The 27,912-nt window shown below is 42.3% G+C and overlaps 1 protein-coding gene across 1 annotated transcript; it reads left to right on the forward strand.

Annotated features, from left to right (window-relative positions):
• Positions 1-1,812: 1,812 nt before the first annotated feature.
• adss2 (adenylosuccinate synthase 2) lies at positions 1,813-27,578 on the forward strand. The gene is made up of 13 exons (XM_021576342.3): positions 1,813-2,153; positions 16,442-16,544; positions 17,347-17,415; positions 17,536-17,586; positions 19,284-19,350; positions 20,751-20,858; positions 20,968-21,049; positions 21,173-21,299; positions 22,051-22,205; positions 22,650-22,774; positions 23,746-23,843; positions 24,053-24,202; positions 24,354-27,578. Exons 1-13 carry the CDS (start codon positions 1,938-1,940, stop codon positions 24,404-24,406), a joined length of 1,404 nt encoding a protein of 467 aa, XP_021432017.1. The 5' UTR covers positions 1,813-1,937; the 3' UTR covers positions 24,407-27,578.
• Positions 27,579-27,912: the final 334 nt, after the last annotated feature.

Raw genomic sequence — 27,912 nt, forward strand, 5'->3', positions numbered from 1 at the left:
ATGTGACATAAAATAGACATTAAAATAGAAACCAGGTGTGTGTGCCAACAATTTGCACTGATGATGGCCTGAGGCTGAAACGTTTGTTTTGTTTTCACCATTTATTTATTCACATGTATATGCATTCAAACCTCAGTTTTGGACAGAGTGTGGGGCTCTATTTCTTCCAGTGTTATATTCGTACCATATAGTGTCCAGGCACCTCATTTTAAGCTTTTGTAGGGCAGTCCAGCCTCTGAATTGACTCTTCTTTTTATCTGTATGCAAGATTTTCCTCTGTATTGTCTTAGGAATTCAGCATTCTCTGTGTTGATCTCTCCAACCCCCATTGTCTCACCTCTGAGAAGCAGAGGTTACATCATGTTGGTCTGATATCTGATTGGAGATTAACTTTACAGTAATACTATTGGTCAACCATTTTTTAAATCCAAACAACTCAGATGCTTACAAAAGGGTCTTAGATTCATTGTTATTTATTTTTTGTTCTTTAACTTCTGTGGTGGGATACTTTCTTTCTCTCTCAATCTCTCTCTCCTCTTTGGTATTATTGTGTGTACAGTAGCTATGTTTGCAAGCCAACCAGCCCGACCATAGAGAGAGCATTGCATTGTGGACTTTGTAGTCGACTTAAACTGCAACAGACTTCCACAACGATTTTCACATAAAATACAATTGCATTTGTCACATGCGCCGAATGCAACAGACCTTACTGTAAAATGCGTACTTACAAACCCTTAACCAGCAATGCAGTTTTTGATTAGCTGTTCCACAATCCTATGGCTTGGGGGTAGACGCTGTTAAGAAGCCTTATGGACCTTGGCTTGGAGCTCCTGTACTGCTTTCTGTGTGGCAGCAGAGAGAACAGTCTATGACTAGGGTGGCTGGAGTCTTTGGCAATTTTTAGGGCCTTCCTCTGACACCGCCTGGTATATAGGTCCTGGATGGCAGGAAGCTTGGCCCCAGTGATGTACTGGGCCAAATGCACTACCCTCTGTAGCGCCTTGCGGTCGGAGGCCGAGCAGTTGCCATATCAGGCGGTGATGTAACCAGTCAGGATGTTTTCGATGGTGCAGCTGTAGAACTTTTTGAGAATCTGAGGACCCATGCCAAATCTTTATCAGTCTCCTAAGGGGGAATAGGCATGCGACCTGCCACACTGCCAGGTCTCTGACCCCCACCCTATAGTCTGTCTCATCATTGTCAGTGATCAGGGCTATCACCCTTGTGTCGTCTGCAAACTTAATGATGGTGTTGGAGTCATGCTTGGCCACGCAGTCATGAGTGAACAGGGAGCACAGGATGGGACTAAGCACGCACCCTTGAGGGGCCCCTGTGATGAGGATCAGCGTGGCAGATGTGTTGTTGCCTACCCTTACCACCTGGGGGAGGCCCGTCAGGAAGTCCAGGATCCAGTTTCAGAGGGAGGTGTTTAGTCCCAGGGTCCTTAGCTTAGTGATGAGCTTTGAGGACACTATGGTGTTGAATGCTGAGCTGTAGTCAATGAACAGCCTTCTCACGTAGGTGTTCCTTTTGTTGAGGTGGGAAAGGACATTTTGGAGTGCAACAGAGATTTGTTGGCACGGTATGCAAATTAGAGTGGGTCTAGGGTTTCTGGGATGATGGTGTTGATGTGTGCCATGACCAGCCTTTCAAAGCACTTCATGGCTACAGACGTGAGTGTTACGGGTTGGTAGTCATTTAGACAGGTTACCTTGGTGTTCTTCTCACATATTAGTGTTAACACCGTGCATTATAGGAATGAGTGGTTTTTGGTGGATTTTTCCTTTAATAACACTTATTTTATTATTATGAGGGGACTTTTATTTTGAAACATTTCGAAATTCCGTGACACGGGGTCCATTTTTTTTTGCTGACGTCTTTCACAGCGCGCGCAGAGCTAGCTAGTTTGCCACCACGACTACCAAAACCAGATTGCCATGGAGAGAGAGACGCAGATGGTCATGTCGGAGAGTAGGAGCAAAGATGCGGTACCGAACGGTGCAGCCCATAGCACTAGTACAGAGCCACACGTGGCCAGACCAAATATTGGCAACAGAGTGACTGTAGTGCTTGGGGCTCAATGGGGCGACGAGGGCAAAGGGAAGGTTGTGGACCTGCTCGCTCAGGACGCTGATATCGTTTGCAGATGCCAGGTAAATTATAATGTATGCTTGCTAGCTAGCTAGCTGGAGGACATTCGAAACATGTGGTTGCGGTTACAAATAACGTGTAGCTAACTACCTAGCCTCTGATCCTGACTCAGTGCCGTACACAAAGTCAAATGTCTAAGGGGTCTTCTGTAGGGGGGAGTATTTTTAAGTCAGAGCTGTGATGCTCGACGCACACGCATCGCCTAAGGTACACATTTTGGAACCAAATTAGGACTTTATCTTTCATATCGGCGACACATAATTTTCAAAAAACAAACGGTTAAATTGATACACCTTTTTATAGGGTTCCTACACGGCCATATGTCCAGGTCACAGCACTTGTTTACGGAAGACGGAAGTGGGCTAATGTTACAGTACCTTTACTAATTAGCTTAGTATCTGCGTCCCCGAACCCCTGTAACTGTTACTGCTGTAAAAACGGTACAGACGCCACAAATGTTTTGTCACTAAAAAATATTGTCGTCTGCAACTTTTAAACGATTATAACGGTGTGAAGTGTTTTATTTGACACTTGTGTAAATATTTTGACCTGGTGTTAGTGATTTGTTTCTATAACCGTACCGCAATTGCGAATCGATTCACGTTTAACGTTCGATGTAGTATTTCCAGAGCCAATTTGCCTTTTAAACAGAACATGTGAGGTTTTTGGAGTAAAGAGTAACTCCTTTTGTCCAATATTGGTCTACTTGTATATCTATCTCTAAGCTAACAAGTTAGCCACCGTTGTGTACTGGCTGTACTAAAAGGAGAACTAGCCCCCGACGTAGCCAGAATATTAAGTTAACTAACGTTAGCTAGTTAAAGCTGGATTTGTTGTAATTAGTAAACTAACTTAGGTAAAAATGTTGTAGTTATCTATGTATGGAAGATGCGGGTCCTGGTCAGACTTGTACTTGTTAACTAGCGCAATTATTGGTTTGCAGTTGGTTACTAGCTATCAATCCCCGGGGCGGCAGGGTAGCCTAGTGGTTAGAGTGTTGGACTAGTAACCGGAAGGTTGCGAGTTCAAACCCCCGAGCTGACAAGGTACAAATCTGTCGTTCTGCCCCTGAACAGGCAGTTAACCCACTGTTCCCAGGCCGTCATTGAAAATAAGAATTTGTTCTTAACTGACTTGCCTGGTTAAATAAAGGTAAAATTAAAAATTAAAAAAATCTAACTAAGCCAGAAACCTAGCTAACGTTAGCTACTTGAGCAACCAAATAAATTGTCGATGATGAACGTCCACTGCATTGCTAATGTCACCTTGAATTAAATCGCATCTATAGCTAGCCACATTCATATTGTACGACTTAACACCAGATAAGATGGCCTAGTTTTGCATTTTCATTTTAGTACAGTCTTGCGTTGCAAGGTGATTCAGACTTCTAATACTGTTGCACATACAGTGCCTTCGGAATGTATTCTGACACCTTGACTTTTCCAACATTTTGTTAAGTTAGACTTATTATAAAATTGATTTGATTATTTGTTTTCCCCTAATCAATCTAGACACAATGCCCATAATGACAAAGCAAAAACACAAACATTCTTTTGCATACGTATTCTGGCCCTTTGCTATGAGACACTAAATTGAGCTCAGGTGCATTCTGTTTCCATTGATATTTCTTAAGATGTTTCAACAACTTGATTGGAGTCCACCTGTGGTAAATAAAAAAATTTGGAAAGGTGCACACCTGTCTATATAAGGTCCCCCAGTTGACAGTGCATGTCAGACAAAAAACCAATCCACGAGGTCGAAGGAATTGTCCTTGGAGCTCTTGATACATAATTGTCGAGGCACAGATCTGGGGAATGGTACCAAAACATTTCTGCTGCATTGAAGGTCCCCAAGAACACAGTGCCCTCCATCTTTCTAAAATGGAAAAAGTTGGCACCACAAGGCTGGCCGCCCAGCCAAACTGAGCAATCGGGGGAGAAGGGCCTTGATCAGGTGACCAAGAACACAATGGTCACTCTGACAGAGCTCTAGAGTTCCTCTGTGGAGATGGGAGAACCTTCCAGAAGTACAACCATCTCTACAGCACTCCACCAAGCAGGCCTTTATGGTTGTGGCCAGAAGGAAGCCACTCCTCAGTAAAAGGCACATGACAGCCTGCTTGGAGGTTGAATAAAGGGTCTGAATACTTATGCAAATGTTGTGTTCTAAAAATCTGTTTTTGCTTTGTCATTATGGGGTATTGTGTGTAGATTGAGAGAATTTGTATTTTTGTATCCATTTTAGAATAAGGTTGTAACATAACAAAATGTGGAAAGTCAAGGGGTCTGAAAACATTCTGAAGGCACTGTACAAGCAAGTGCATCTCTGTGTGTACCTTCTCACCTGCCATTGAAGTATCAAGTGTCTATTGTGAAAGTTACTCAACTTTCCCCTGAAGCATACATATTTTCCAGCCTCTACTGTGAGCTCCACAATGTGCGGTGATCAGGCACAATGACACAAAAGACTAGGTCCTCAGGATAATTTTTATATTGGACTGAAGCTCAGTTCTGGTGACCTTTTTAAAAGGGTCCAAAATGAATGAATGAAAAATAAAGTTATGCTGACACCATCTAAAATGTCATTTCCACTTCAAGAAATGAGCCCAGAAATTATTTTTACACTTAACACTTAATTATAAATTCACCATGCAAAAATGAAAGATTTTACTAAATTACAGTTAATATAAGGAAATCAGTTAATTGAAATAAAATCATTAGGCCCTAATCTGTGTGAAGTTGCTAGATTTTGGCGGGAACTGGAACATGCTGTCGTACACGTTAATCCAGAGCATCCCAAACATGCTCAATGGATGACATGTCTGGTGAATATGCAGGCCATAGAAGAACTAGGACATTTTCATCTTCCAGGAATTGTGTACAATTGCATCATGAATAAATTGCACAAGATTGGGCCTCAGGAGCGCGTCATGGTATCTCGGTGCATTCAAATTGCCATCGATTTTTAATGCAATCATTTGATTCCGTTAACCTAAAAGAGACATTCATTTTGCTCCCAAACAGCTCTTTGTCAATGTAATTTAAAGCCTACTATTGTCAGATATTGAAATTAGTTAAACAACTATTACCTGACTGAATTATTGGATGGCCTGCAACAAAAGAAAAACGCACAAAAAAATGTGCGCAGACCAGTCTCTGTCCTCACTATATTGTTCCTGCGCTGAGGAATACCATCTTCAGAGAGTGTTTATCATTTTTCTTCAGATAATCGATGTCTGGAGCTCAAAAAGCAATACATTGGAGTGTCAGCAGCATTCATGCATGTGAGTTCAGTGCAAACAGCTTAACCTGTCTGGTACAAGTGATGCTAGCGTCCCACCTCGCCAACAGCCAGTGAAATTGCAGGGCACCAAATTCAAAACAACAGAAATCTCATAATTAAAATTCCTTAAGCATACAAGTATTATACACCATTTTAAATATAAACTTCTTGTTAATCGAGCCACAGTGACTGATTTCAAAAAGGCTTTACCGTGAAAGCACACCTTCCGATTATCTTAGGTCAGCGCCTAGCAACAGAGAACCATACAGCCATTTTTCAAAGAAGGAGAGGTGTCACAAAAGACAGAAATGGCGTTAAAATTAATCACTAACCTTTGATCTTCACCGGATGGCACTCCCAGGACTCCATGTTAGACAATAAATGCGTGTTTTGTTCGATAAAGTTAATCTTTATGTCCAAAAACGCACCAATTTCAAATTAGGTTATGTTCAGAAATGCATTGTCTCAAACAAACAACTGGTGAAAGTGCAGAGAGCCACATCAAATTACAGAAATACTCATCATAAACATTGATCTAAGATACAAGTGTTCAACATACAATTGAAGATACACTTCTCCTTAATGCAACCGCTGTGTCAGATTTAAAAAAAGTTTTACGGTGAAAGCACACCATGCAATTATGTTAGGTCAGCGCCTAGCCCCTGAAAACCATACAGCCATTTTCCAAAGAAGGAGAGGTGTCACAAGACAGAAATGGCGTTAAAATTTATCACTTACCTTTGATCTTCATCTGATGGCACTCCCAGGTCTCCATGTTAGACAATAAATGTTAGTTTTGTTCCATAAAGTTCATATTTATGTCCAAATACCTCCTTTTTGTTCGCGTTTTAGCCTTGTGCATTTTGGATTACTCGACTAAGTCCAGTCAAAGTAAAAAAATTATTAAAAAAACATCCATTACAGTTTGAAGAAACATGTCAAACAATGTATATAATCAACCTTTAGGGTGTTTTTATCATAAATCTTCAATAGTATTCCAACGACAAAAAACGACATCTGTTTCAGTAGCTATAGTTACCTGGCTAACTATATAGCTAGGTGTCATCTAAAATAACCCTAAGTTATAAGACCGTTCTTATTGGTGATTGGACCCATCTGTGTGAAGCTAGCCACAATAAGGATTAGCCACAATCGTGGATTTTGCGGAAAGCCTTAAAAAAAGTATGGCATAATTCTACTATTTGTATTAATTTGCATCACTGTCAATTACATTTTTATTTTGAAGGCTAACTGTAAATTCCACTTGTGCCCTGTCCTTATTGTGGCTAGCTTCACAACACACAACCCGTTCCGGTTGAGCTCACTAGCCATAGGAAGCTAGCTGGCTGCTTATAACGTTAGCTTTGGGCGACAGGGTTAAGTAGCTGGCTATTTATTTTCATGAACTGAAGTTCAATTTCAGTAGGCGAACAGCAAGTGGCAACTTAGCAAATACTTCCTCACAAGGATTCTACTGGTCATTGTTTTCAGGCTGCTTGTATTGGTGCTAGCTAGGTACCAAGTTAAAGCAACCCCAGAAGTTGCGGTCGAACAAATTATGCTTTATTACCAACGCGGTATTGTAAACACATTGTTCGTGGCTGGTTTTTGCTGATTTTTTTTGTACAGCTTTGACAGTGCTACTGTATCCTTTTTGTCATGCAAAGACCCACACGGTGTTCCATAGTATGTATGTCGTGAAGCTAATAGCGGTGACGCTATTGAAGTGTAACTCCAGTAAGGCAACATCTTAAAAATAGCGCTTTTGGTAGGGTGCTCGACCAATCTGCAAAAGCCAACATCACCCACGACAGAGAACGGTTGATTGCCAAGTGCAATGAATTCCATTATCTTGGTTTAATGGATTTCACCTTTGAGTTGTCTTGCAGAAATGTTCTTACTCTTTCAAATGACTGCTCCACTGGACTGCTCCATCCACACAGCAAACATTGTAGGCTAGGTTAGGAATGCTGTGTTGCACTGTGTAGCGAAAAATTTTACGTGGTGTCGTTATGTCCGGTACCTATGTTATAAAGGTATGCACGATCGCTTTGACATTGGTTTTTAACATCTGCGTTCAACTAGACATCGGGCCGATACCAATGTTGGCATTTTTAGCTAATAATGTCCGATTCCGATATGTTCACATATTTATTGTGCATCCCTTACTGAAACACATCATTGGGTCTGCTGTTTGAGTCCTGTAGTTACCATGTTGTAGAAGCTGTGTGAGAGACGTTTTGCATCGCGCTCATCTCAGTATCTGCAATGCTTCTCACTGAGTATAATTTAATGGAATGCTATGTTACACAATGGCATGTGTGTAAGAGGGAGAATATAGTGTTCCTCTTTTTATTAAAAAAATAGAAGCTGTGACAGAAATCTGAAGTTTTTCTTACTTGCAACATGAGGTTGAAAGGACAACAAAGAGCACATTTCCAAGTCTTACTATTTAAGTATCAGTGCTGATACTCTATTCTGCTGCTCTCAAGTGGCTGCCCAAGTGACCATGACAGTGAATTGTTGTCTTTGGGGATCACACCAAAGTGATTGTGATATTTATGATCACCACCAAGTTGTATGATGGCCAGAGGAGGTGAAAAAGAGTTCCTGATTTAAAAAGCTCAAAATGGAGTATAAAAAGCCCCAACAGGAGTATAAAATCAGATGCATTTTGTGTAAAAAATAAAATAAAATACAAATCCAGGACTTGGGAATGCATTCCAACTCTATTAAATGCAAGCTGTTGCTAGGCTATCATGGGGAATTCATTTCTTATTCAACTACCACAGTTCTGAGAATTAATGCTGTCAAAGCTTAGTCATTCTCTGTAAAGCAATGATGAGACAAGGAAGGCAGGAATTTGGATTGCTGCGTTTTACCTGACACCTCTTTCAGCCTTTGGCTTGATTCCGGACATGTCTTGCACAAAGACAGACATTTCTCATGAGCTCCATTTGGCGACAGATTTTCATGCCAATATTCTAAAAATCGGCATAAAAACAATGTACGTTTTCTGTGCATTTTCCCACCAGAGATGTTTCCATCAAATTGACTTGTTGTGGACAGAAGGATGTGTGTGATGACACAGTGCACATATAAGGAACTTTTATGGTTGAGATTTGTATCACATTTTCAACTCTGTCAGAAACAAATGTTTTGTATAGCGACTGTCTGCTCTGGTCTAGGCACTAGCGCTCTAGCCAACAACTAGCAGATACAGTGTGGCTAGGCTACCTACATTGTTATGGATAAGTTATTTGGAAAGTTTACTGACATGCTGTTTCCATCAGGCCTGTCATGACATGTTTTTTTTATTTTTTTATCTGTCATGTACTTTACACTCATAAAAAGGTTGGATGGAAACCTAGTTATAGATAGCAATTTGGGTTTGTTCCCTGGTCCACAGATATCTTCAAGGTGTGAGAGCGAGCCTGTCCTTAGAGCGAGCCTGTCCTTAGCGCAAGCCAGTTCTTAGAGCAGGGTTCTTATTTGCTGACCAAACCGGACACGCGCGTGTTGATTTTGTTCACCCACACCAGAAGTGATCAGGACACGCAGCTTGAAACATCAATACGTCCTCTGAACTAATTATATTAGTTAAGGGTTATGTCGAAAAGCAATAAAAAAAAGGGCAATTTAGCTAGCTATAAACATTGGGCGGTTACCTGAAATGCACAAGGTCCTCTAATCTGACTTTTAATCCACAGATAAAACGGTAAACCAAATTCATTTCTCATCTCTACTCCTTCCTCAGGCTTCTTTTTTTACTTATTTGGGCTTTATATGGCGGCTGACAACCAACTTTACGGTGCAGTACTACGACTGGGTCAGTTCATCTTTCAATCTTAAAACCAAAGAGGAGATGGGAGAGGCCAGACTTGCAGCGCGTTGAGCGTCACAAATAGAACCTATTTCTATTTTAGCTCCTGGCCATGCAGATTCTTGCGAGCAGTGTGGGTGCAATGATTGAATAACATGTATGTGTCAATTTATTTTGCAACCCTCACGCACACAACCGGTGTGGTCAGCATGTTAGTCCTGCCACCTGCTGTCTTAGTGTCCTGTTTCAGGCCATCCATTGCATGTGGAGGTAAAACAGGTTCTACGGGTTATACAAGGAATGTTTGTGTGGCTGTATTATTCTTGAAAGAACCTATACTCTCATTTTACTACCTCGACCTCAGTTATTGTACCTTTTTTTCATTTATTGAGCCTATTGGTCTGCCAGGAAATGCCCCACTGGCTAGTAATAGGTAACAGATCTCTTTACATAGCTAGGCCTAATGCTTTACATGGGGCTACTGTTTGGCACATCGTTGCTATGGAGATGTTTTCTTGTTCTGGGTGTATGCTCTTTTTCTCTAATCTAGTAATTGCAGGTTGTTCAGAACACCTCTAGTGATCTCAATTATTTAAATGTTTATATGTTGGAGGATCATGTCCAAGCTATTGGCATAACCCAAAAAACACTGACAAATCAGAGAAACAAGAGGGTTAGAAAGATTAATTATGCCGTGTGTGTGTGTATATATAGTGCATTCAGAAAGTGTTCAGACCCCTTGACTTTTTCCACGTTTTGTTAGGTTACAGACTTATTGTAAAATGAGGGGGGAAAACATTTAAATCCAATCTACACACACTACCCCATAGTGACAATGCAAAAACAGGATTTTATAAGGTTTGCAAATGTAATAAAAATAACGAAAAATACAAACGGAAATATAATTTACGTAAGTGTTCAGACCCTTTGCTGTGAGATTTGAAATTGAGCTTTGGTGCATCCTGTTTCCATTGATCATCCTTAAGATGTTTCTACAACTTGATTGGAGCACCTGTGGTAAATTACATTTATTGGACATGATTTGGAAAGGCTCACACCTGTCTATATAAGGTCCCACAGTTGACAGTGCATGTCAGAGTAAAAACCAAGCCATGTGGTTGAAGGAATTGTCCGTAGAGCTCCAAGACAGAATTGTTGAGTCCTATATCTGGGGAAGGGTACTAAAAAATTTCTGCAGTATTGAAGGTCCCCAAGAACACAGTTGCCTCCATTGTTCTTAAATTGATGACGTTTGGAACCACCAAGACTCTTCCTAGAGCTGGCCACCTGGCCAAACTGAGCATTCGGGGGAAAAAGGCCTTGGTCAGGGAAGTGACCAAGAACCCGATGGTCACTCTGCCAGCGCTCTATAATTCCTCTGTGGAGATGGGAGAACCTTCCAGAAGGACAACCATCTCTGCAGCACTCCCCCAATCAGGCCTTTATGGTAGAGTGGCCAGGATGAAATCACTACTCAGTAAAAGGCACATGACAGCCCACTTGGGAGTTTTCCAAATGGCACCTAAAGAATAGAAGATTTTCTGGTCTGATGAATCCGAGATGGAACTCTTTAGCTTGAATGCCAAGTGTCACATTTTCAGCGGCAGGGACTGGGAGACTAGTCAGGATCAAGGGTAAGATGAATGGAGCAAAGTACAGCGAGCCTTGAAGAAAACATGTTCCAGAGCACTCAGGACCTCAGACTGCGGCGTAGGGTTTACCTTCCAACAGGACAATGACCTTAAGCACACAGCCAAGACAATGCAGGAGTGGCTTTGGGACAAGTCTCAATGTCCTTGAGTGACCCAGCCAGAGCCCAGACTTGAACCTGATCGAACATCTCTGGAGAGACCTGAAAATAGCTGTGCAACGATGCACCCCATCCAACCTGACAAAGCTTGAGGCTCTGCAGAGAAGAATGGGAGAAACTCCCCAAATACCTGTGTGCCTAGCTTGTAGTGTCATACCAAAGAAGACTTGAGGCTTTAATCACTGCCAAAGGTGCTTCAACAATGTACTGAACCTAGTCTGAATACTTATGTAAATGTGATATTTCATTTTTTTTATATGTATAAATATTCAAAGATTTCTTAGCCTGTTATTATGTGGTATTGTGTGTAGATTGAGCGGGGGAAATGTAGGATAAGGCTGTAACGTAACAATGTGGAAAAAGTCAAGGGGGTCTGAATACTTTCAGAATGTGCTGTAAGTCAATGTGGCTGCATTACTCTCCAGGCTCAGAATTGTAGATGGTCAAATTAATACAATTTTCTAATTATATCAGTTCATAGGGAATTATGCTGTCACAGGCATGCTATTCAGGAAAACACAAAATTGATGGTATTCTGTGACTATTTCAACTGAGGTGCTAAAGTGGCAAGCCATGGACTAATCCTACCACCTGCAAATCCTGCCACACAGAGGCTGCTCTTCCCTGTGCCCCCCTCACCCCTTCAGACCCAATGGGATTAATCGCACCAGCCAATTTTAGGTGGAGAGCATTGGACGCCGTCCAAGGGAGACTAGCAGTCCTGTGACAGTCACGGGAGGCGAACGGATACATATCACAGAGAATGTTCCAGGTTATTGTTGGGAATTATGACTTGGTTCATCTCAGCAAGTGTCTCTGAGTGAACTATTGCTTCATATAAAAAAATGTCTTTATGGCAATGGCTGCCAAGTGGGTCAAGCAAGCCTTAAGTGACAAATGGGAAGTATGCAGCAGTGGGAGATGAGGCCATATCTCAAACTGATAAAAGGGTAGAAGCCATGGTATAGGCAGAATTTAAAAATCTATCCACATTCTCAGATTTGCAGGTCAGGTTTTTTGGTCCGCCTATGTTCACGTGTTGAAACCTCACACAAACCAGGTGGGTCCCATTCATTGAAAGCAGCCGAGCGGCAGTAACGATACACGTCTGGCGCAGCCCTCTGTTGCAGGTCAGGCAGCTGGGGGCACATCATAAATGCAACAAAAAAGGAGAGACATCTACGCACACCCCTTCACTCGTCCAAGCACTGCCATGGCCAGGAATAGCCCAGGGTACGCTTTCCTGATAGCGATGGAACTTAAGCTTACAAATATCCTCGTCTTGTTGTGTCATATATATATATATATATATATATATATATATATATATATATATATATATATATATATATATATATTTACAACTTTCTTCGCATACCTTTTTTATATATATTTTTTTGATTTTTCCCATAAACTCATCTTCAAAACACTCTCCTGCAACCCGCCTCATCAATTTATATTTAAAAAATAAAGTATTATACCTTTTTTATATATATTTTTTTGATTTTTCCCATAAACTCATCTTCAAAACACTCTCCTGCAACCCGCCTCATCAATTTATATTTAAAAAATAAAGTATTATACCTTTTTTATATATATTTTTTTGATTTTTCCCATAAACTCATCTTCAAAACACTCTCCTGCAACCCGCCTCATCAATTTATATTTAAAAAATAAAGTATTATTTACCTCAAATCTGTAATCCTCCATAGAAGCTAATCCAGAAGCTAACCAGAAGCTAGCCTGAAGCTAATCAGAAGCTAGTTAGCTTCTTTACTGGCTAATCGTTAGTATTCAGCGAACCACGGTTTGTGGTCATCAGCTATCCTTTAGCTCGAAAATCTATCGCCAGTTTTGTGTGGCTCGGACCGGAACATACCGGACCTATTTTTCTCTCCATGTTCCCGGATTTCAACCGCTAACTCTGGACATTTATACCTGGATCTCGCAGCTAGCTAGCTGCTCTCCGTGTGACTATCGGCTTTCGTCGATTCCGGAGCAAACCTAAATTATTCCGGAGCTAGCCAGCTGAAGAGTTCCATCAGTCACTCCTGTGCTACAATCACCTATCCGGACCAGTTTTACTGCCAACGCGGAGCCCCACCGGGCCTTCACACCTGGACTACCGACGTTATCTACCCAAGGGAGTTATCCGGCTGGCTCCTTCGTCGCGACGTTACCTGAACGCCGATCTGTGGTCCGCTAACCGTTAGCTGTCTTATCGGCTGCTATCTGAATAGACCTATCGGACAATTTATTTGATTTTTTTCTTGGGCCTCTATATCTTTTTTTGTTTTTTTTCCTCTACCACACGGAACCCCACTAATCCTACCGACGGAAACGCACGAGGTGTCTAATAACAGACCTCCATCCTCTGCTAGCTTGCTACCGATGGCCCGGCTAGCTGTCTGAATCGCCGTGACCCCAACCAACCTCACTACTCACTGGACCCTTTTGATTACTCGACTAAGCATGCCTCTCCTTAATGTCAATATGCCTTGTCCATTGCTGTTCTGGTTAGTGTTTATTGGCTTATTTCACTGTAGAGCCTCTAGTCCTGCTCACTATACCTTATCCAACCTATTAGTTCCACCACCCACACATGCAATGACATCTCCTGGTTTCAATTATGTTTCTAGAGACAATATCTCTCTCATCATCACTCAATACCTAGGCTTACCTCCACTGTATTCACATCCTACCATACCCCGTGATATGCAGCTGTTCAGGGAAGCTAGAAACCACTATACACAGGCAGTTAGAAAAGCCAAGGCTAGATTTTTCAAGCAGAAATTTGCTTCCTGCAACACTAACTCATAAAAGTTCTGGGACACTGTAAAGTCCATGGAGAATAAGAACACCTCCTCCCAGCTGCCCACTGCACTGAAGATAGGAAACACTGTCACCACTGATAAATCCACTAATTGAGAATTACAATAAGCATTTTTCTACGGCTGGCCATGCAGGGTAGCCTAGTGGTTAGAGCATTGGACTAGTAACCGGAAGGTTGCAAGTTCAAACCCCCGCGCTGACAAGGTACAAATCTGTCGTTCTGCTCCTGAACAGGCAGTTAACCCACTGTTCATAGGCCGTCATTGAAAATAATAATTTGTTCTTAACTGACTTGCCTAGTTAAATAAAGGTAAAATTAAAATTCCACCTGGCTACTCCTACCCCGGTCAACAGCACTGCACCCCCCACATCAACTCGCCCAAGCCTTCCCCATTTCTCCTTCTCCCAAATCCAGTCAGCTGATGTTCTGAAAGAGCTGCAAAATCTGGACCCCTACAAATCAGCCGGGCTAGACAATCTGGACCCTTTCTTTCTAAAATTATCTGCCGAAATTGTTGCCACCCCTATTACTAGCCTGTTCAACCTCTTTCATGTCGTCTGAGATTCCCAAAGATTGGAAAGCAGCTGCGGTCATCCCCCTCTTCAAAGGGGGGGACACTCTTGACCCAAACTGCTACAGACCTATATCTATCCTACCCTGCCTTTCTAAGGTCTTTGAAAGCCAAGTCAACAAACGGATTACCGACCATTTCGAATCTCACCATACCTTCTCTGCTATGCAATCTGGTTTCAGAGCTGGTCATGGGTGCACCTCAGCCACGCTCAAGGTCCTAAACGATATCTTAACTGCCATCGATAAGAAACATTACTGTGCAGCCGTATTCATTGATCTGGCCAAGGCTTTCGACTCTGTCAATCACCACATCCTCATTGGCAGACTCGACAGCCTTGGTTTCTCAAATGATTGCCTCGCCTGGTTCACCAACTACTTCTCTGATAGAGTTCAGTGTGTCAAGTCGGATGGTCTGCTGTCCGGACCTCTGGCAGTCTCTATGGGGGTGCCACAGGGTTCAATTCTTGGACCGACTCTCTTCTCTGTATACATCAATGATGTCGCTCTGCTGCTGGTGAGTCTCTGATCCACCTCTACGCAGACGACACCATTCTGTATACTTCTGGCCCTTCTTTGGACACTGTGTTAACAACCCTCCAGGCAAGCTTCAATGCCATACAACTCTCCTTCCGTGGCCTCCAATTGCTCTTCAATACAAGTAAAACTAAATGCATGCTCTTCAACCGATCGCTACCTGCCTGCCTGTCCAACATCACTACTCTGGACGGCTCTGACTTAGAATACGTGGACAACTACAAATACCTAGGTGTCTGGCTAGACTGTAAACTCTCCTTCCAGACCCACATCAAACATCTCCAATCCAAAGTTAAATCTAGAATTGACTTCTATTTCGCAACAAAGCATCCTTCACTCATGCTGCCAAACATACCCTTGTAAAACTGACCATCCTACCAATCCTCGACTTTGGCGATGTCATTTACAAAATAGCCTCCAATACCCTACTCAACAAATTGGATGCAGTCTATCACAGTGCAATCCATTTTGTCACCAAAGCCCCATATACTACTATTGCGACCTGTACGCTCTCGTTGGCTGGCCCTCGCTTCATACTCGTCGCCAAACCCACTGGCTCCATGTCATCTACAAGACCCTGCTAGGTAAAGTCCCCCCTTATCTCAGCTCGCTGGTCACCCTAGCATCACCCACCTGTAGCACGCGCTCCAGCAGGTATATCTCACTGGTCACCCCCAAAATCAATTATTTCTTTGGCCGCCTCTCCTTCCAGTTCTCTGCTGCCAATGACTGGAACGCACTACAAAAATCTCTGAAACTGGAAACACTTATCTCCCTCACTAGCTGTAAGCACCAGCTGTCAGAGCAGCTCACAGATTACTGCACCTGTACATAGCCCACCTATAATTTAGCCCAAACAACTACCTCTTTCCCTACTGTATTTATTTTATTTATTTTGCTCCTTTGCACCCCATTATTTTTATTTCTACTTTGCACATTCTTCCACTGAAAATCTACCATTCCAGTGTTTTACTTGCTATATTGTATTTACTTTGCCACCATAGCCTTTTTTTTGCCTTTACCTCCCTTATCTCACCTCATTTGCTCACATCGTATATAGACTTGTTTATACTGTATTATTGACTGTATGTTTGTTTTACTCCATGTGTAACTCTGTGTCGTTGTATGTGTCGAACTGCTTTGCTTTATCTTGGCCAGGTCTTAGTTGTAAATGAGAACTTGTTCTCAACTATCCTACCTGGTTAAATAAAGGTGAAATAAAATAAATAAAAATACATCTCAAACCATGTGTGTTCAAAAGAGCATCACACTCTCCAAAATATTGGGCCAAGTTTGTTTCTTCCATGTCCAATGTTAAATTGTGAAAAGTAAAGCTATAGCCTTTCACATTGCTTCTGTTGGTGTGATTTTTGTTTCACAATTTTGAATGTCATGTGTGTCTCTATGGTGACTGACTCTGTGACCCTCTCTGCAGGGTGGCAACAATGCAGGACACACGGTGGTGGTGGACTCTGTCGAGTATGACTTCCATCTTCTACCCAGCGGCATTATCAACCCCAAGGTCACTGCTTTCATTGGTGGGTAGAAAACAGCCGCTGGACCGAGGAATGAACAGGAAAGATGAATTCACAATAAGGATGGAGCTGTGAAGTAACCCTCATGGTCTACTACTAAGTCAGTTAGAATCTCTAGTCTTTAAAGAACAAATAAATGTTTGTTTATGTCTCCTGTGCAGTTTCCATACACACTTTTGTATGCATGCAGCCAATATTAATGACTTTTCCCGTCTAAATCTAGCCAATCTGTATTATTATATTCTAATAGCTCCAGCTTTGCCTGATGCCACACAAGTGATTGACTTGACTGGGAGCCAACTCGCAGGCTAACGCAGTAGAGTGCTATAGATCACATTTTATCTGCAGTAACTTCATTTTGCTAATGGTCTGACGTCTAGCATATTTTGGCAACACAACAATGATGTCCTCTGGCTCTTAACCCACAGCTCGTCAGCAGTTCAACATATAGAATGTTAAGTGGATCAATCCTTTTCCGTCTAGTTGAGCTCCACAGTCAGGCTTTCAGAGCCCAAACAAGTGTTTGGGACCCTTCAGAATCCTGAGCACTGTTTGCCATGAGAAAAAGTCATCTTGAATAAGGCTGATTGTGCAGAACACTAGTGTAATTTCTGGCCTTGATGGTGATTGGTCGCTGCTCAGCGGAACAGCAGACCTGTTTCTCTGATGGAGTACTTAGCTCTTTATAGCCCACAACACTTGAGATCAAATTCATTTTGGCTTTTTCACTGCTCTTTCCTTATTGCTTACTGATGCATCAGTTTCTCCATATCTTCCATGTTGTCTGTGTCGGTCTATCCCACAGGTAATGGGGTAGTGATCCACCTGCCTGGCCTCTTCGAGGAGGCTGAGAAGAATGTGTGCAAAGGCAAAAGTGAGTACGAAGGAGCTATCCTCTTTTAATAGTTTAAGTCCCTTTTTACTTCCATGCCTTGAAGATTGCCATGTTGCTTAATGGTGATATCAAATGTTTTTTCTACCCTTGTGTGTTCAGGTCTGGAGGGCTGGGACAAGAGGCTGATCATTTCAGACAGAGCACACATTGGTAAGCCCTGCCTCATCGGGCCTCTTTATACTGAAAGGGCATTTAAATCCACAACTTCAGCCCAACTATAGTCTCTTTACTATATAAACCCAGCAAAAAAAGAAACGTCAATTTTTCAGGACCCTGTCTTTCAAAGATAATTTGTAAAAATCTAAGTAACTTCACAGATCTTCCTTGTAAAAGGTTTAACACTGTTTCCCATGCTTGATCAATGAACCATGAACAGTTAATGAACATGCACCTGTGGAACGGTTGTTAAAACACTAACAGCCTACAGAAGGTATGCAATTAAGGTCACCGTTATGAAAACTTCGAACACTGGAGAGGCCTTTCTACTGACTCTGAAAAACACAAAAAGAAAGATACCCAGGGTCCATGCTCATCTGCATGAACGTGTCTTAGGCATGCTGCAAGGAGGCATGAGAACTGCAGATGTGGCCAAGGCAATAAATTGCAATGTCCGTACTGTGAGACGCCTAAGACAGCGCTACACGGAGACTTGTTATGTTCATACAAATATTTACTCATGTTAAGTTTGCTGAAAATAAACGCAGATGACAGTGAGGGGACGTTTCTTTTTTTGCTGAGTTTATAAGGCTGTAGGACTGGAGACAGATGTGCAATGCTCATGTTTGGCTGTTAAAGGGAATAATGAGTCTGCTTAATTTCTATCATCAATGTTTTTCTTTTCATCATGAATGCATTAGTGTTTTGAGTATCAACAGTTGGTCTCTTAGCTAGTGAATGCCAGTGTCAGTGTAAAGCTGGTGCCCAGAAGAGTTCCTCATAAACGAGCGAATAAAAGTGCTGCATGGCTTTCGTGGGGAACATGTTTCTGTTATATGGGGGTTGGGGGATGAAAGTGGCCAATTAATTATCTTAGCTATTTTGGGGCCCTTTTGTATTTTATGCATACATTAGGACTGATTTGACCTAAGATGCACTCCGAAGGCCTGTTTTTATATCGGTGAACTGGCTTTGTTTTCCAGGATAAGTCATGTTTGCTCTGAATGTTAAATAGCACATTTTTTTGTAAAATCAGAATGACTTGTATTAGGCTACGTTATTCAGTCTTCTCCTTCCACTAGCCTGTACTCGGCCCATTTTGCTATCTGAATAGGTGTGGAGGGAAAAAATGATTACATTTTACTCACAGAAATTAGGCAAACTGCCTTAGCTGTGAATTGATTGTTGCGTTGTTATTGGTCCTTAGTATGTACAGATTTCTTTACCCTTTGAGTGGTGAACTCTGCTCCACTAGACTTGTTGTGCCTTGAGTCATTTTGTCTCCCTGCTCATTGTCAAAGAAGTGCCAAACGGTTAAGTCAACGCAGCGAGGTGCCAAAAAAGGACACTTCTTATAAACAGAGATTGCGTAGTAGTGACTTTGCACGCCGCTTTAGGGACTAGTGTGAGAAAGAGGGGCCATTTCTGACTGGATGAGAGACTCTACTGTTCACTTCCCTTCATGGATTAAAAAGGAAAGTATTGGTGTAAGTTTATTGTTGATTCTCCAACTCCTTCTCATCCAAGCTTATACCAATCCAATGCTTTTAAATGTGTCGGGAGGAGTCAACTGCACAAGGGCACACTTCCGGGAGAGAGGGGAGATAATTGGGGCGCTAGGGTTTTAGTAAGGAGCAGAAAAGGGGGTGAAGTGACAGGATTGTGAGTTTGCCCTTCTCTACCTCCCACAGTTTTTGATTTCCACCAAGCGGTCGACGGTGTGCAAGAGCAGCAGAGACAAGAGCAAGCAGGCAAGAAGTAAGAACCCTACCTACCACCTGTCATTCTCCTGGATTAGAGAGTATGGCTCAGTAATGGTTTGGCTTGCAGCAGCGCTGAAAAACAGGATTTCCCTCTCCTATGGGCGATTGTGTAGTATATTAGCCCTTCTAAACGTGTAGTCTTAGATGAAACAACCTCAACTGACTTCAGCTTGAAGCAGAGCTGAAAAACAAGATTCCCCTGTCCTATGGCAGATACCCAGTAAAAACATTTTTAGCTTAGTAAGTGTAGCATAAGTACTGAAACAACCTCCACTGACTGCGAAATCTCCAGAGATGTCAAATATTAAATAGCACTTTTTTTTCTCTCTCTGCACCATTGTTGTGGAGCTGTTTTCAGTATTTGAAAAGTTTTGCCTTGAGTGCTGCCTGAAGGAAATGTGACGATGATGTGCTTGTACTGTAGTCTGGGGTTAATGCAATGGTAAACCTTCATGATCTCCCATATAGTGAGTGATACATCATTGTATTACTCATGTTTGGAAATAGAACAGGAAAGAAACTATCTGACAATGTCATCTGGAAGAAGCAAACAAATCCTACACTGTAGCTATTAGAGGTTACTGTTACCAGTTAGTAATGTAGCTATTGCAGTTTACCAGTTTACCAGTAACCAGTTAGTCATGTAATGGAGATGCCCAATCTAGTTCTGAGAAGAGGGTGGTAAGCACAGGCTTAGACTCGGGACATCGCTCTGATATGCTGGGCATTTTAAGCTTTTGTTGGGCATCAAAATAAGCCCACCGCCCCGATTAGAATTCTTGTGTAAAACAATCTGCAGCGTTGGTACATGTTCAACAGCTAGTTATTGTGCCCGTTTCTCTCCCATGGGTAGTAAAAGGGCAAGTCACTCATTATAGGCTTATATCACAAGTTGTGGAATTTCAACACCTTAAGGCATTACAACTTCACTCTTACCTCTGAGAGAGGCAGATAACCAAGTTAAAACAGGCTTGGATTACATCTGTAGTTTGAGCGTGACTTGTCTCATGGTGGACCTGTCCTGCATTCTTTTAGTATCTTTACTGAAGGTGTTAGTACTCATGATACTCTCTCAGTTCCAGAAGACCACTTATTTCCCACTGATAAGTATTTTCCCACATGAAGTCATACCTTACCTTACATCAGACCAGGGACCTGACGTCACCAGATATCCCCTAGCAGCACCATGTGACTGTGATGCTCTCCAACCCTTATTGCAGCTACATTGTTTCAGTCAGCAGCAGGTGACGTTCCAGCCCCATGAAAAGTCCCCTGGCCTAGCTACTTCCCTACAACTGTCACATGTCTGACCCTACACACACATACTGGCTGAAGGACAGTCAGTGACTCAGTATTGTTAATGATTTACTTTGTTACTTCGTATTCATCACCCAGCCTCGGAACAACGAAAAAGGGGATTGGCCCGGTGTACTCAGCCAAAGCAGCCCGCAGCGGCCTCCGGATATGTGATCTCATGTCTGACTTCACGCAGTTCTCTGAAAGGTGAGGGTGTGGCCTTGTCCGCATATGGCCAACAATCACTATCCTTTTATTCAGAGTACAACTAGCTCCAGTTAGGTGAAAATGTAACTGTGACGTCTATTTTTTGTAGATTTAAAGTCTTAGCCTCGCAGTATCAGTCTATGTATCCGACCCTGGTGATTGACATCGATGGGGAGTTGTCGAAGTTGAGGGTGAGCTACAGGTCCTCCATATCAGTTGAATAAAGTTATCATCACTGGTTTAACATAGGGGTTATGTCCTACATGTCAGTGTGATTCTTGGGTCAAGTGTTTGCGTGGTGTGTTCTTGTCCAGGATTACGTGGAGAAGGTAAAGCCTATGGTGAGAGACGGGGTCTTTTACATGTACGGGGCCTTACATGGACCTCCCAAAAATATCCTGGTGGAAGGAGCCAACGCCGCCCTCTTGGATATTGACTTCGGTGAGTATCCCCCATTTTCATTGTGTCAATGTCAATTAACCCCTGTCACTGTGTAAATGGCCAATTAACCCCTTTTGAATTTAACAAGCTAATTTCTACTGGTGAGTTAATTCCACTGAAACAGTGTTATCAGAGCTGTCAGAGGATTGGAACAACATGTTCACTGAGCCTAACACCAGAGAGCACTCCTACACCATGCGTGACTCTGAGAAATGCTGGCTGCTTTGTCATTGTCACTTTCCCTCATTTGTTCAGTCACAAAGCACTCTAGAGATCATACACAAAACTTAATGAGAGAGAGGGTTGCTATGTACTGAAGGTCACCATGTTCTTTTTCATTGATACAATGGTAGTAGGTCAAAGTGGGGGGTGTCGTATGACCGTGCTAATGCTATTTGCATAAAGGAGAATGTTTTTTGCACCTGTGCAGACATGTATGGGAGGGGTGAAATTCTCCCTCCCTTCCTCTGAGCTGAAAGGCCCATTAGTGTGGACTGGAAAGTCCACCTCTGTTTAAGCAGACAGAGACCTGTCACAGAGACCTGTCACAGAGACCTGTCAGAGACCTCTCACAGACAGATTGTTTGCATGGCATGTTAAGACTGAATCATTTAGTTTCCTTTACTCGTATTACAAGCTGTGTTAATACAGTTGTTGTGATATGATAATCCTCTGTTGAATGAATTTGTCATCTGTTTCATCTGAGGAAATAAGATGTTTATCGTTTTGGTATGTTGTGTTTTTTTTCCAGGGACATACCCTTTCGTGACCTCGTCTAACTGCACAGTGGGCGGGGTGTGTACGGGGCTAGGCATGCCGCCCCAGAACGTGGGTGAGGTGTATGGCGTGGTCAAGGCCTACACCACCCGGGTTGGCATCGGAGCCTTTCCCTCAGAGCAGTTCAATGTAAGAATGTCAGCCTGTCTTTCTAACTTGAGGAAAGCCATGCCTTCTTGCCTTTGAAAGCTACGGGCTAGAGTCAAATTGGTTCACATGGTGCAAATTCTTTCCTGCTCTCTGTTTCCAGTGTGAGTAGAGGAATGTAGACTAGTGTTAATGTTGGGGGAATGGCATAGCTGCTGATTGAGTCATCAGTGTTCTGAATTCCAGTGAGTGTTCTGTGAACACCACAGGCTCAGGCATGTGGGTATTGAAACAACAAATGGTTTTGGGAAGGATAGTCGCTAAACCATTCCCTCTGATAGCGCTTGTGAAATAATCCCAGCAAAACCAAAATAACCAATTCCTCAACCTGAACAGGGCAGAAGAATGGACAAATTTCAAGCTTGACTTTGTCAGGGTCTTAAAGTGAATCTGAGCCTTAAGGGTCTGCCTGTTTTCTTCTCCAAGGACATTGGGGAGCTCCTGCAGACAAGGGGGAAAGAAGTGGGTGTAACCACGGGCCGTAAAAGGAGATGTGGTTGGCTGGACCTGGTGCTCATCAAATATGCCCACATGATCAACGGCTTCACTGCGTGAGTCCCCACACCCCCTTCAACTCTGTACTGTCAATCACCACACCTCCCGCTTTTTACTTACTGTCTCAATATAAGTATGTGGACACCTGCTTGTCGAATATCTTATTCTAAAATCATGGGCATTATGATTTTGGTCCCCCCTTCACTGTTATAACAGCCTCCATTCTTCTGGGAAGGCTTTCCACTAGATGGAGGAACATTGCTGCAGGGACTTGCTTCCATTCAGCCACAAGAGCATTAGTGAGGTTGGGTGTCTAGGCCTGGCTTGCAGTCGGCGTTCCAATTCATCCCAAAGGTGTTCGATGGGGTTGAGGTCAGGGGTCAAGTTCGTGATTCATCACTCCAGAGAACACGTTTCCACTCCTCTAGATTCCAATGGTGGTGAGCTTTACACCACTCCAGCTGACGTATGGGGATCTTAGGCTTGTGTGCGACTGCTTGGCCATGGAAACCCATTTCATAAAGCTCCTGACGAATAGTTATTGTGCTCACGTTGCATCCAGAGTCCGTTTTTAACTCTGTAGTGAGTGTTGCAACTGAGGACAGACAACTTTTACGCGCTTCAGAGCTCAGTGGTCCGGTTCTGAGCTTGTGTGGCCTACCACTTCATGGCAACTCTGTCACTCCTAGACGTTTCCACTTCACAATAACAGCACTTACAGATAACCTGGTGCAGGGCATCAATTTGACAAACTGACCTGTCGTAAAAGTGTCATCCTATGACGGTGCCACGTTGTAAGTCACTGAGCTCTTCAGTAATGCCATTCTACTGCCAATGTTTGTCCATGGAGATTTTATATACCCGTCAGTAATGGGTGCGGTTGAAATAGCCGAATCAACTCATTTTAAGCGGTGTCCACATACCATGTAGTGTACTTGAATAGACTTCAGCTTTGTACACATTCTCTATTTGGGTGTTGGTGAACATGCCTGTTAAACTCCCAATGTTCTGTTGTCCTCCCATTCAGCTTAGCTCTCACCAAACTAGACATCTTGGATGTGCTCCCTGAGATCAAAGTTGGTGTGTCGTACTCTGTGAACGGTGAAAATATACCTAATTTTCCAGGTAGGCTGCTCATCAAAACAGCAACCAATTGGCAGCAGCTAATGGGGATCCTCAATAAATACAATAACAATGATGCTTCTGTACTTGTTAATGAGGATAAAGTGAACTGAATAAGGAAGCTATGCTATATTTTTAATTGCAGTATTCCAAGTCTGTTGTCTTAAGTTTATGGCAGCCAATGGCCTGACGTTGTACCCAACTCTCCCCAGCCAACCAGGAAGTCTTACAGAGCGTTGAGGTTCAGTATGACACCCTGCCAGGTTGGAACAGTGACACCTCCACCGCCAGAACATTTGATGAGCTGCCAGAGAACGCCCAGAAATACGTCCGCTACATTGAGGAGCACCTCGGTGTGCCCGGTAAGAACCCCCCTCTCCTAAACACCTGGAGATGTCAGGTTAATTCAGATGGGGTGAAAATACATTGTAGTGGTCACAGGTGTGGACCATATTTGGGGACATTTGGTTGTTTTATTGGTAAAGCTATTCAATAAGTACTTTTCACCCACAGTGAAATGGATTGGCGTAGGCAAGTCTCGGGAGTCCATGATCCAGATCTTCTAAGGTCTTCTCCACACTGCAGCCACCACCAGACCAGACCCTCAGTCCCCCCTCTCTTCCGATGGTTACCTGGTTCCAGTGGCCTGGGAAACTGGTCCTATGCTACATGCCACTCCTCTCGGTCCCCAACTCACTCCCACACCACAGACACCAACCTGGGAGCTGCTCCTGGGGATGCTCTTATCATCCTATCCATGATCCCGCTCTCTCCTTATTCTCTCTCTGTCTCTGGAGACCTGTGTGGGACTCTTCAAAATGGCCTCCTCAGGCATTAACAGGGAAGTACAGTTCAGTTGCTTGCCAGCCTACGTCTGTTACTCCCCATGTTTGGTTTGTCAGAAAGTCCTCAGAGCTGCCTCTGGCCTTTCTTTATGGATCTGTTATCCTGACATCCTTGCACACCACACACACTCAAATCACACACAAAACCACACTCAAATCCAGGTGTGTGACACTGTCATTCATTGACCCGTCTGCAAGCCAATGTCAGAAACGATATGACCATGTTCATGTGTACAGTACTGCAGTGGGACTTGGTTGATTCATACACCAATTTTCTGTGCCTGTTCTGTGATGAAAACAGTTTGTGTAAATGTGTTCTTATGCCTAGCATGGGCCAAGGAGCCCATGGCCATGAAACGACCCACACGAGCAACTTAACATACACCGTTTCTGTATGGACAACTGTCAATGTCTCTGTATACAATTGTAATAATGGCAGGAAATGTAGAATATGTTGCTACTGTTATAATGATATAATGTTATAATGTTCCACGCAACATAGTTGCCATTACTAGAGATACAATCTTAAATGGGCATTTTAGAGGCGTCACAATCAAACAACCTCTTAGTAATTTCCCCAGCTGACTAGAAATGAGTTTTTATTTCAAAACAGTAGAAAGCTGTGTTACTACTGGACATTAAAACAGGGGTCAGTTAACATTTTGATAGGTGATCTTCTATCAAACGCCACATTGAAATGACGCAAGAATGTATTTCAATGCTATTCTAAGTTTAAACTCCCAACGCAAACACATGATGTTGATATGCTGAACTCTAGTCTCAGGACTTCTACACAATCACAACAGTGTATATATTTTACTTCTATTTCAATGATTTTAGGACTAGGTAAGATGGATTATTTTCTGCAACTGCTGGATGTGGGGGTTTTCTGCAGATGTAGCGTATTAGACAGCAGATTGCCTCCTGACTCAGTAACAACCATATAGAACTTTTGCTTTTATAAACTGGAGCTGTTTAAGTGAAATGGAATTGAATCGTGGGTTTTCCCATCACTGATATACAATCTAAATATTTCAAATTAAGACTTTTAAAGACATGAAAGGATCTCTTCTGTTTATGTACTCGATCCATACATTAACATCGGAATTGGTTGATTTTTCAGGGAAACATTGTTACTAGGAAAGGCGCGTATTCAAGGTTGGCTTTCGAAGGGTGCCTATTCATGCAGAGATGGAGGACTACTCATACAATATCAGTTTGCCTTTGTGTCTGTAGGTTTCTACAGAGAAGGCTGTAGGCTCCTGTGAAATAATGGGTTTCTGCGTTGGTGGCGAAGTGCTTTCTCTTTCAAATATGGAAGTGTCAAACTAGTGTCACAATACATAGTTACTATCTGTCAGGTACATTGTTAGGTCTGTCTTCAGTAGAGCAGTTATCTCTGCTAGGCCTATATGATGTCAGTCTTGTTCTTCTCCTGTGTCTTTTTGATTCTAAGATTATATCAGTGATTATATCAGCTAAAGTATACTCGGTGTGAAGATGAAAACATGCACTGGAAATTAAACTAATGGGATGTCTTTAAATGCTGCTTATCCTTGTTTCTATAGATTATCCGATGACCTGCCCATAGGCCACACAATGTGGTAAACATTTTCTGCTTTACATATAGCAGCAACTAATCAGTTGAGATACTTACCCTGTTAGTGTCAACACCCACCTGAAACTCCCCATACAAGGTGATTCTGTCTGCATTCTGTCTGCTAATCCTAAACTATATGCCTCCGGACATGTTTTTATTTACCATAAATCTTAACCTGGGCCCTTGGGAATGGCCCGTAACTAAGCATTTCACTGTTGGTCTACTACACCTGTTCGCTACACCCGCAATAGCATCTGCTTCAGGTGTGTGTGTGTGTGTGTGTGTGACCAATACGATTTTATTTGATGTGATAAATACACATTTTGATTTGGGTTTGAATACCTCTAAAATGTATATTTCTACCTTGAGGCTCATCTGTAAGTGAGTGGATAGGTGAGAAGATGGTTAGACCATTGCTTTCACCTATGTTACAGTGATGTCAAGGAAAGAAGCGTATATTGAAATGGTCAAACAGGGTCCTGCTCTTACTGCCCCGCTCTTCAAGGCAGCTTAGTATTTTGCTTTCTCTATCCCACCATATCAGCTCAACATGTTGGAAGAATGTTTGGCTCCTATGCTCAACATTGGCTCCCATTCAAACACAAAAATGTTGTCTGTTAATTAGGCTTTGATGAGCAACATGTAAAATTAGTTCACAAGCCTCCTTTAGCCAAAAACAAGCATGTAGGGTGCAAAATAAGTTTTTGATGTGAATAGTCCTTAACTGGCTCGTTAAGGTGAGACAAAGGCAGGATATCTTTAAATGAAGAGGGAAATGTATACAGTATATCCTGATCTTGGCGATAAATCCATGTTAATAGTTTGCTTTACTGTTTATCCCTTCCCAGTACTGCCTTCCAAAGTTACTCATCTCAGTAAAGTAACCAAAGCGTTTAAACTGGTTCCAGCATTTTAATCAGTGTGTCATGTTTAAAAGAGAAACATTTAATTGGTATGATGACGACTAGACTTTTCATCTAACTCCAATTTTTGAATATTTTTTTCATTTGAACACACAGGTAAACGCATATTTGCACACATGTTGGTTTTCTCCGTTTTGAGAATATTTACCTACTTTCAGTTCTGCGTTGTATCGCTGCTGTATTAAGTGTGTGTGTGTGTGTGTGTAGCGTAGCACTTCAGTACCATTATCTTGGTTTTGTTGTAGCTTGTTGCATATGCTTTTGGAGATGGTGGTGCTGGCTGGGAAAGTTGTGCATGTTTATCAAATGTCATTTGTACAGTACTGGTCTGACTCTTAGTAATAATAAAATGACAAACTGGCAATACAAATCTAGAACAAGATTCCAACTAATAAAAACATTGTAAATGTCAGTTTATATATATCTATATCAAATTCATCTGCGTATTTCTTCGAGGGAAATATTGTCTTAACGGTTGCTGCATAATCCATCACAATCGCCTGTGTACCTCATTACATGTCCACCAGAGGGAGACATTTACCTTGGAATAGTATTTCATTTGTCAAATTGCAATACGCACTGCTAGCTGAGAATTAGACAACTAAATGGGATAACGGATAGTTTTATATTAATCTTTGGAGTTCGCACTATCAATGACGATTAATAATGCCTATAAGATAGACTGTACCAACTCTTTCCTCAAG

Source organism: Oncorhynchus mykiss, chromosome 20, assembly GCF_057628025.1.
Source record: "Oncorhynchus mykiss isolate SJ-2025 chromosome 20, ASM5762802v1, whole genome shotgun sequence".
Taxonomy (NCBI): Eukaryota; Metazoa; Chordata; class Actinopteri; order Salmoniformes; family Salmonidae; genus Oncorhynchus; species Oncorhynchus mykiss.